Below are 11,271 nucleotides of genomic sequence, written 5' to 3' on the forward strand. Positions count from 1 at the left end.
TTTGAAAGTGGAAAACAGCTAGGAAGAAAAAGAAATCACCCATCGAGGGAGGGGGGGGGGGGAGGACCTGTCTTACTTTACAAGGAGGTGTGAGAAGTCATTATCCCTTCTCCCTTCTCTCCTATTCTCTCGTTTTTCCTTTCCCCCTCCCGCTTTTTTCACTTTTCTTCCTCTATCTCTCACCCTTTACACACACTCTCTCTCTCTCTCTCTCTCTCTCTCTCTCTCTCTCTCTCTCTCTCTCTCTCTTCCTCTCTCTGTATACATACATACACCCTTACATAACCCTTGCGTTCACCTTTACATACATACACTCATTCGTACAGTGGTGGATAAGTGTGTGTTTTTGTGTGTATAACACACCCTCACGCACACACCACCACCCTCATTTCTAGGCCTTTACACACGAACCAATTTCATATCCTCCCGGGAAGAGCATGAAGACTGTTAAACTAATAATAAAAATTACCTGTAAGAAAGAAATAAAAAAAGCCACTTGACTTTTATATTTTGCAAAGATTTTAATTTCATGACAATTTATATACTAATCACGTCTGCAAGTAATGGTATCCTTACTCCTTTTTGAAAGAGAAAGATGATATCCTTCAAAGAAAATAATATTTCATGAATATGTAATGATGATTATCGAATCATCCAAGATGTCACCTGGTATAATGAATTCGCAAAGGAGTTTTGGTTGCTGTATGAAGCAAATAAACTAAATTACACAATTCAAAACGACTATCAAACCATTGGTGACCGGTGACAGTTAGTTCTTGAGGATCAAGAAAGTTCAGGAGTCAATGGATTAAATAAAATCCTGTAAGTAGGCTACTTTCTTTTTCATTTCTGCATCAAAGTGAATACACGTAGCCGGTTACTCTATCACCCGATCAAAGAATTATGAAATAAGTGATGTAACTTTGCACTTGATTTTCATTAAATCCGTTTAGTTTTACCAAATATTTCATCTCTTATCATTTCATGATCGTATAGAAGAAAAACAAATCTACATGAAAGGCCTAGATCATCATAAGGAAACTAATATTTAAGATTGGTTGCCATTCGTTGCCGTTAATGGCAAAATTCTAAATTCGTTGTCATTTGATAAACAGCAGTCTTCTAGTCCTGCGTGGAATCGGCTTTTCGTTCGTCTACACTTGGTTTGGGTTCGGAGGAGAAGGCCTCTCTAAAAGGACGAAATGAAGGATATGGTTAAATTATGGTTTCTTTTCTAGTGTCTGTGACGACTCGTCTAGCTTTAGACATACTCATGAAATGATTTCTCATGCTGCTTATTCGCCTATCGCACTCTTAATATAATATCACATCTGAATAATATCTTCATGCATTTGACATGAAAACAGGAACATTTTTCCCATTTTGATAAAGTTTGGTTTTACGACTAGTTGAAACAACTTAAAACAGACGGCAATATTAGGGCAATCTGTATTGAACAGATTTTCATTTAACATTAAGGTTTTTCCAGAAAAGGATATGATTTGTCTTCAACGATCCTACATGAATGGGGGTAACCTTGCAGTATAACCAAATATATAAAAGAGATGAATACTCTACTTACATGTTGAAGGGGGTCCACTAGGAGGCGGTGGAGGGGAAGAACCGTCGCGTGGTGGAGGAGGAGGGGAAGAACCGTCGCGTGGTGGAGGAGGGCGAGGGGAAGAACCGTCGCGTGGTGGAGGAGGTGGAGGGGAAGAACCGTCGCCTGGTGGAGGAGGAGAGGCAGCACGTTTGCTTGGTTGAGGAGGAGGAGGGGAAGAACCGTCGCGTGGTGGAGGAGGGCGAGGGGAAGAACCGTCGCGTGGTGGAGGAGGGCGAGGGGAAGAACCGTCGCGTGGTGGAGGAGGTGGAGGAGAAGAACCGTCGCCTGGTGGAGGAGGAGAGGCAGCACGTTTGCTTGGTTGAGGAGGAGGAGGGGAAGAACCGTCGCGTGGTGGAGGAGGGCGAGGGGAAGAACCGTCGCGTGGTGGAGGAGGGCGAGGGGAAGAACCGTCGCGTGGTGGAGGAGGTGGAGGGGAAGAACCGTCGCCTGGTGGAGGAGGAGAGGCAGCACGTTTGCTTGGTTGAGGAGGAGGAGGGGAAGAACCGTCGCGTGGTGGAGGAGGGCGAGGGGAAGAACCGTCGCGTGGTGGGGGAGGGCGAGGGGAAGAACCGTCGCGTGGTGGAGGAGGGCGAGGGGAAGAACCGTCGCGTGGTGGAGGAGGTGGAGGGGAAGAACCGTCGCCTGGTGGAGGAGGAGAGGCAGCACGTTTGCTTGGTTGAGGAGGAGGAGGGGAAGAACCGTCGCGTGGTGGAGGAGGGCGAGGGGAAGAACCGTCGCGTGGTGGAGGAGGGCGAGGGGAAGAACCGTCGCGTGGTGGAGGAGGTGGAGGGGAAGAACCGTCGCCTGGTGGAGGAGGAGAGGCAGCACGTTTGCTTGGTTGAGGAGGAGGAGGGGAAGAACCGTCGCGTGGTGGAGGAGGGCGAGGGGAAGAACCGTCGCGTGGTGGAGGAGGGCGAGGGGAAGAACCGTCGCGTGGTGGAGGAGGGCGAGGGGAAGAACCGTCGCGTGGTGGAGGAGGTGGAGGGGAAGAACCGTCGCCTGGTGGAGGAGGAGAGGCAGCACGTTTGCTTGGTTGAGGAGGAGGAGGGGAAGAACCGTCGCGTGGTGGAGGAGGGCGAGGGGAAGAACCGTCGCGTGGTGGAGGAGGGCGAGGGGAAGAACCGTCGCGTGGTGGAGGAGGGCGAGGGGAAGAACCGTCGCGTGGTGGAGGAGGTGGAGGGGAAGAACCGTCGCCTGGTGGAGGAGGAGAGGCAGCACGTTTGCTTGGTTGAGGAGGAGGAGGGGAATAACCGTCGCGTGGTGGAGGAGGGCGAGGGGAAGAACCGTCGCCTGGTGGAGGACGTGGGCCGGTGCCATTACCTGGTCTCGGCCGAGGTGGGCCAGTACTGTTGCCTGGTCTTGGTCTTGGGCTTGGTCTCTGTGGCCGATCGCCGTTTGCTTTACGAATTTAAGAGAAAAAATACGGACCAACTAAAAACATTCTTCTGCACAGTCTTATATGAAATGTTGTTAACGTACATGCACTTTATTCGCCCCATATGATTGCTCAGTACCTAATGCCATTGATATCTTTAACAAATACCCTTTTAGATTTAGCACATGGAAAGCTTGAAAAGTTTCCCGTATCGATGATCCAAATATGTTTATACTTACGAGCCTGTGCGGCACAAATAGCAGCAAGGACCAGGATGACAAAGAGTCCGCTGAGAATGATTCGGCCTGCCATGATGATATTGATGATATCAGCTTGGAGTTGTCTTCGGTTGCTCGTGATCAGTATCTGGAAGGACACTGACTATGGCTTTCATGGTTCTACCAGCCTTCTTTTTATACATTTCCAAAGTCTGAATTTTTTAAGGTAGATCCTAAAAGGTATATCATTCAGAGTGTACGAAGTGTTAGATTTCAAGGCGCAATGTTTACCAATCCTCACATGGTTGTGTCTACTTCTCTTAGATGGCGACACATTACCATCCCTTCTAACTGTTGATGAGAAAACGGCGTCTCCGATCATTGTCCATCTGTTCGTGTTTAGTGTGTGTATTGTCTAATGGATTTAATTTCGTTTATATTGGAGCGGTGTTCTTTTTAATGAGCAAACGTCTGCGTTTGTTTTATTCTTTGATCATGTAGTCCTACGCAAACTTTTTAGAGGACATGAGTTGCAATAGCGTAGTGTGGGCTAAGCAAGAGGGGGGACGGGGGGGGGGGGGGAGAGCGCTGGTATCAGAGTCGTGCACATACTTTTGTTTTCGTGCTAGAATGGTGAATAAAAAGGCTTCCAATTAATTGGATGGAGGAGAAGGAAGTTCTTTCACCTCTTTCCCGCGTTCCCCCTCTCTCTGTCTCGCTGCCTCTCTCTTTCTCCCCTCTCTGTCTCTATTTGTCTGTCTCTGTCTGTATATGTATTGCATTCGAAGGGGGAGGGTGGTGGTGTAGATAGTGGTGTAGATGGTATTGAAGAAAGATTTAACATCCTGTCCCTCTCTCTCTCTCTCTCTCAAACGAATACATACTTCCAATTCTTTCTGTATTCTTTCTTTATATCTTTATCTAGTCACGTAAGTTTATGGAATACAAAATCTAGGTATTAATTTGCACAAAACAAACGTCTTTAATATAAATACCTATGATAGGAGCATTCACATTTTTTCCTTTTCAGTGCTGTAACCAACACTTATAAATGCATCCTTACATCATTATGAATGTTGCATGTTTGATTTGTATTGCACAGGTCGTATCTATTTACAAGCATTTACTGGAAAACTTAATTTTAGGACAAAACTTAAAGTGGTTTCACATTTTATTATGATTTTGTAGAATGGAGATAAAGGGGAGTGGCAGAACCTGATCGAAACCTCCTCACCTCAACACAATATTACCATGGCAACTGAAGATGACTTTACTGATGTAGAGGAAAGCCTCCGTGAATATGCTATTGAATGTCGTTGGTAGTAGGGTAGGTAGCTCCTCTGGAAAGGAACCTTGGGTGACTGATGAAGATGGGATTATAAAGAATGAGGACAGTGGTAGCGGGATAATGGAAGATGAGAACGAACCTTCCACCTTTAAATCAGTTACCTCTCACCCCCAGAACACGAAGATCAAGAAGCGGCTATGACGTACGAGGATGACAGCTTTGAGAGTGATAACGGTAAGGAGGATGTGGATGACTAGAGCGTGTTTACGACAGGGTTCTAGGACACCTACCCCCTGTACAACCATCCTCTGGGACAACTATCCTAGGGGGTAGTTTTCTGGGGGTATTTGTCCAGGGGTATTTGTCCGGGTTAGTTTTCCTAGGGGGTAGTTGTCTTGTGGTAATTGTCCGGGGAGTAGTTGTCCTAGGGGTGGTCCTCCTAGAAGGTAGTTGCTCTAGGGGGTAGTTTTCCTAGAGGGTGGTTATCCTTGGGCTGGTTATCCGGGGGTGGTTGTCCAGGGGTAGGTGTCCAGATACGCACGACAGATCGCCATGTGTGATCGCCAGACTGTTGCAGACACACACTGCATACATTATTTTGATTCATGTTTGATTCCACAACTCTTATTCAAACTGTATGCCTGTTCTTGCTTCAATGGATCTATAGTACTTTATTTATGAATATATAAAGATTAGCTCAAGTGATCCCAATTCTAATGAATCAATATGGATAAACCTGTGCTTTAATTGACTAGTTACTGGTGAAATTATACAATTTCCACACAACTGCGCCAGGAGTGTCATTTTTGACAAACATGGCGCATTATAAATGTTGTCTATTAGTATTATTAGTATTACTCTCTTAGTTATGCACAGTCCCATTATATGTTATCTCTTTTCAGATTTAAAGTTTTTGCGCATACATCTTATCTTAGTCATGTATATTTGGCAAATTGTTATTTTTCTGTGTAAAGGAAACTTTTATAGTGACTCTGAAATGTCCAATATATAAATAACTTCCTTTCTTACTAAATCCAATTGCTTTTTCTTCGGTGTCTTACTTTCATCATCATTCTTCTTCTCCATGTCTTCCAGTTCCACTTGTCCATTCTTCTCTTGCCGTCCTCTCTCTCTCCCTTTTTTCTCTCTCTCTTTAAAATGTTCTCTCCCAGGCACTTTCTCTTTCTCTCAGTTTTGTTCAATTATGCTTCCACAGTGCGTCCCAGAAAAAAACGAAACCGCGAAATATCGATGTTTTATCATATCTTATTCACATTTATAATTACTAAATGACACATGTTTGGAAAGCTTAGATCCTCCTATTTCATTTGATGTCATTTATATGTGCTTGCATTTCCACAATTTTATCAAACGAATTCGTTTTCACAGGCTGCCTGCCGTTGCAACTAGCAGAATTGACAAAACTTAACTCCGTTTCGTTGACAATCAGCCATGCATTTCGTCTACGGCTGATTGTAAACGAAACGGAGTTAAGTCTTTTGTTAATTCCGTTTGTTGCTACGGCAAACAGCCAGTGAAAATGAATTCGTTTAATAAAAAAAAAGGAAATGCAACCACTACTTCAAACAAACAGAACTTTGTTATTCCTAGCTCATTTTTCCTGACTGAGGTGTCATATGAAAGGGCAGAAACTCAACTTTCTAGAAATGTGATTTTCTCTTTGAAATTCAGATACCGTCCGCCAAATGATTTTTTTTTTGGTTTCCTCTCTTCAAATTCATTTTAATCACTAATGCGTGAAATATGCATCATATAAGTGACATCAATTAAAAGAGGAGAATCTAAGCTTGACAAATATGTGTCATTTATCAATTATAATTGCGATTAAGTAATGATAAAACAGCGATGCTTCTCGGTTTCGTTTTTTTTTTTCTGGGACCCACTGTATGATAGATCCTCGCATATTGTGTGTGACTGTGTTGAATTACATTATCGAGTAGCATTGTGAAAAGGCATATAATTTGCAGTATATTATGGTTTGAAATCAAATATGCATTCTTAAAGCTACGATCACAAAGGTTCGTACGAACGATGCGTTTTTGTAACCTTAATATAGTAAGCCTTCTGAGGTGACAGATATCAAAGCTACTGTCCCCTTAGCCTTTGAACAAGGCCACATGTCTGATAGACGCCGAGCGACTAAAAAAAGAAACTAATCGCGAAAGCCCGAGTGAACGACAGAGCGAGAATAGGGACTTTTAGATTCAGTGGACGAGAACACGACGAACGCCGACTGATCATGCGTGTCAACGTACTTAACTACAATTAGAAATCTTACAGATTGCACTCGACGATATACATGCATGCAGGAAGTAACACTATGAATATCACGGACAAAGAAAGAGGACAAAATATACAGTTCCTCATTCTACCATTAACAAAAGAACATCCCTTCACTGCTATTATGTAAAAATGTGTAGAACAGGTGAATATGCATGTGACACCTGTTCTACACATTTTTACATAATAGCAGGGAAGGAATGTTCCTTTGTCTACGTGAGGAACTGAATAGTGTATGCGCACGCGGCATACTAGTACCTTGAGCATGTAAAGGCGCTATATAAATATCAATATGTTTGTATGTATGTATGTACTAGATTTAGAAAAATCAAGGTTGACGCATTCTCGATCGCCGAGTGAGACGACGTAACGCATGCGCAGTGCCTTAAAATGACGTCACACGTTGCAGTCACAGCTGTAGACGTGCAATTCTAAGAGTTCCTATTAACAGCGCATTCACCCCGGGTATCTAGACTCATCTCAGCTGCTTAGCCAGAGTCACGAGGCCTTGTCAAAAGGCTAATGTCCCCTTTGTTAACAAATTGAGACCAGATGGAGAGTGTGTGAGAGAGAGAGAGAGAGAGAGAGAGAGAGAGAGAGAGAGGGACAGGATGTTAAATCTTTCTTCATCACCATCTACACCACTATCTACACCACCACCCTCCCCCTTCGAATGCAATACACATACAGACAGAGACAGACAAATAGAGACAGAGAGGGGAGAACGAGAGAGAGGCAGCGAGACAGAGAGAGGGGAACGCGGGAAAGAGGTGAAAGAACTTCCTTCACCTCCATCCAATTAATTGGAAGCCTTTTTATTCACCATTCTAGCACGAAAACAAAAGTATGTGCACGACTCTGATACCAGCGCTCTCCCCCCCCCCCCCCCCCCCTCTTGCTTAGCCCACACTACGCTATTGCAACTCATGTCCTCTAAAAAGTTTGCGTAGGACTACATGATCAAAGAATAAAACAAACGCAGACGTTTGCTCATTAAAAAGAACACCACTCCAATATAAACGAAATTAAATCCATTAGACAATACACACACTAAACACGAACAGATGTACAATGATCGGAGACGCCGTTTTCTCATCAACAGTTAGAAGGGATGGTAATGTGTCGCCATCTAAGAGAAGTAGACACAACCATGTAAGGATTGGTAAACATTGCGCCTTGAAATCTAACACTTCGTACACTCTGAATGATATACCTTTTAGGATCTACCTTAAAAAATTCAGACTTGGGAAATGTATAAAAAGAAGGCTGGTAGAACCATGAAAGCCATAGTCAGTGTCCTTCCAGATACTGATCACACGCAACCGAAGACAACTCCAAGCTGATATCATCAATATCATCATGGCAGGCCGAATCATTCTCAGCGGACTCTTTGTCATCCTGGTCCTTGCTGCTATTTGTGCCGCACAGGCTCGTAAGTATAAACATATTTGGATCATCGATACGGGAAACTTTTCAAGCTTTCCATGTGCTAAATCTAAAAGGGTATTTGTTAAAGATATCAATGTCATTAGGTACTGAGCAGTCATATGAGGCGAATAAAGTGCATGTACGTTAACAGCATTTCATATAAGACTGTGCAGAAGTATGTTTTTAGTTGGTCCGTATTTTTTCTCTTAAATTCGTAAAGCAAACGGCGATCGGCCACAGAGACCAAACCCAAGACCAAGACCAGGCAACAGTACTGGCCCACCTCGGCCGAGACCAGGTAATGGCACCGGCCCACGTCCTCCACCAGGCGACGGTTCTTCACCTCGCCCTCCTCCACCACGCGACGGTTCTTCCCCTCGCCCTCCTCCACCACGCGACGGTTCTTCCCCTCCTCCTCCTCAACCAAGCAAACGTGCTGCCTCTCCTCCTCCACCAGGCGACGGTTCTTCCCCTCCACCTCCTCCACCAGGCGACGGTTCTTCCCCTCGCCCTCCTCCACCACGCGACGGTTCTTCCCCTCGCCCTCCTCCTTTCATATAAGACTGTGCAGAAGTATGTTTTAGTTGGTCCGTATTTTTTCTCTTAAATTCGTAAAGCAAACGGCGATCGGCCACAGAGACCAAACCCAAGACCAAGACCAGGCAACAGTACTGGCCCACCTCGGCCGAGACCAGGTAATGGCACCGGCCCACGTCCTCCACCAGGCGACGGTTCTTCACCTCGCCCTCCTCCACCACGCGACGGTTCTTCCCCTCGCCCTCCTCCACCACGCGACGGTTCTTCCCCTCCTCCTCCTCAACCAAGCAAACGTGCTGCCTCTCCTCCTCCACCAGGCGACGGTTCTTCCCCTCCACCTCCTCCACCACGCGACGGTTCTTCCCCTCGCCCTCCTCCACCACGCGACGGTTCTTCCCCTCGCCCTCCTCCACCACGCGACGGTTCTTCCCCTCGCCCTCCTCCACCACGCGACGGTTCTTCCCCTCCTCCTCCTCAACCAAGCAAACGTGCTGCCTCTCCTCCTCCACCAGGCGACGGTTCTTCCCCTCCACCTCCTCCACCACGCGACGGTTCTTCCCCTCGCCCTCCTCCACCACGCGACGGTTCTTCCCCTCGCCCTCCTCCACCACGCGACGGTTCTTCCCCTCGCCCTCCTCCACCACGCGACGGTTCTTCCCCTCCTCCTCATCAACCAAGCAAACGTGCTGCCTCTCCTCCTCCACCAGGCGACGGTTCTTCCCCTCCACCTCCTCCACCACGCGACGGTTCTTCCCCTCGCCCTCCTCCACCACGCGACGGTTCTTCCCCTCGCCCTCCTCCACCACGCGACGGTTCTTCCCCTCCTCCTCCTCCACCACGCGACGGTTCTTCCCCTCCACCTCCTCCACCAAGCAAACGTGCTGCCTCTCCTCCTCCACCAGGCGACGGTTCTTCCCCTCGCCCTCCTCCACCACGCGACGGTTCTTCCCCTCGCCCTCCTCCACCACGCGACGGTTCTTCCCCTCGCCCTCCTCCACCACGCGACGGTTCTTCCCCTCCTCCTCCTCCACCACGCGACGGTTCTTCCCCTCCACCTCCTCCACCAAGCAAACGTGCTGCCTCTCCTCCTCCACCAGGCGACGGTTCTTCCCCTCGCCCTCCTCCACCACGCGACGGTTCTTCCCCTCGCCCTCCTCCACCACGCGACGGTTCTTCCCCTCCACCTCCTCCACCACGCGACGGTTCTTCCCCTCCTCCTCCTCCACCACGTGACGGTTCTGCCCCTCCACCGCCTCCTAGTGGACCCCTTCAACATGTAAGTAGAGTATTCATCTCTTTTATATATTTGGTTATACTGCAAGGTTACCCCCCATTCATGTAGGATCGTTGAAGACAAATCATATCCTTTTCTGGAAAAACCTTAATGTTAAATGAAAATCTGTTCAATACAGATTGCCCTAATATTGCCGTCTGTTTTAAGTTGTTTCAACTAGTCGTAAAACCAAAGTTTATCAAAATAGGAAAAATGTTCCTGTTTTCATGTCAAATGCATGAAGATATTATTCAGATGTGATATCATATTAAGAGTGCGATAGGCGAATAAGCAGCATGAGAAATCATTTCATGAGTATGTCTAAAGCTAGACGAGTCGTCACAGACACTAGAAAAGAAACCATAATTTAACCATATCCTTCATTTCGTCCTTTTAGAGAGGCCTTCTCCTCCGAACCCAAACCAAGTGTAGACGAATGAAAAGCTGATTCCACGCAGGACTAGAAGACTGCTGTTTATCAAATGACAACGAATTTAGACTTTTGCCATTAACGGCAAAGAATGGCAACCAATCTTAAATATTAGTTTCTTTATGATGATCTAGGCCTTTCATGTAGATTTGTTTTTCTTCTATACGATCATGAAATGATAAGAGATGAAAGATTGGGTAAAACTAAACGGATGTAATGAAAATCAAGTGCAAAGTTACATCACTTATTTCATAATTCTTTGATCGGGTGATAGAGTAACCGGCTACGTGCATTCACTTTGCTGCAAAAAGATGTAGCCTACTCACAGGATTTTATTTAAGCCATTGACTCCTGAACTTTCTTGATCCTCAAGAACTAACTGTCACTGGTCACCAATGGTTTGATAGTCGTTTTGAATTGTGTAATTTAGTTTATTTGCTTCATACAGCAACGAAAACTCCTTTGCGAATTAATTATACCAGGTGACATCTTGGATGATTCGATAATCATCATTACATATTCATGAAATATTATTTTTTTTTGAAGGATATCATCTTTCTCTTTCAAAAAGGAGTAAGGATACCATTACTTGCAGACGTGATTAGTATATAAATTGTCATGAAATTAAAATCTTTGCAAAATATAAAAGTCAAGTGGCTTTTTTATTTCTTTCTTACAGGTCATTTGTATTATTAGTTTAACAGTCTTCATGCTCTTCCCGGGAGGATATGAAATTGGTTCGTGTGTAAATACCTATAAATGAGGGTGGTGGTGTGTGCGTGAGGGTGTGTTATACACACAAAAACACACACCTATCA

At 45.7% G+C, this 11,271-nt stretch overlaps 1 protein-coding gene across 1 annotated transcript; it reads right to left on the reverse strand.

The window, feature by feature from the left end:
* Positions 1 to 1,122: 1,122 nt before the first annotated feature.
* LOC105438433 lies at positions 1,123 to 9,127 on the reverse strand (the record flags this gene model as incomplete). Its single annotated transcript, XM_030990706.1, has 5 exons — positions 1,123 to 1,189; positions 2,924 to 3,001; positions 4,431 to 4,557; positions 8,463 to 8,685; positions 8,954 to 9,127. Coding segments are annotated over 5 exons (669 nt in total), but the record flags the coding sequence as incomplete, so codon positions are not given.
* Between the last annotated feature and the right edge of the window lie 2,144 nt (positions 9,128 to 11,271).

The sequence above is a fragment of the Strongylocentrotus purpuratus genome, unplaced genomic scaffold (assembly GCF_000002235.5).
Source record: "Strongylocentrotus purpuratus isolate Spur 01 unplaced genomic scaffold, Spur_5.0 spur5_scaffold_19, whole genome shotgun sequence".
Classification (NCBI taxonomy): Eukaryota; Metazoa; Echinodermata; class Echinoidea; order Camarodonta; family Strongylocentrotidae; genus Strongylocentrotus; species Strongylocentrotus purpuratus.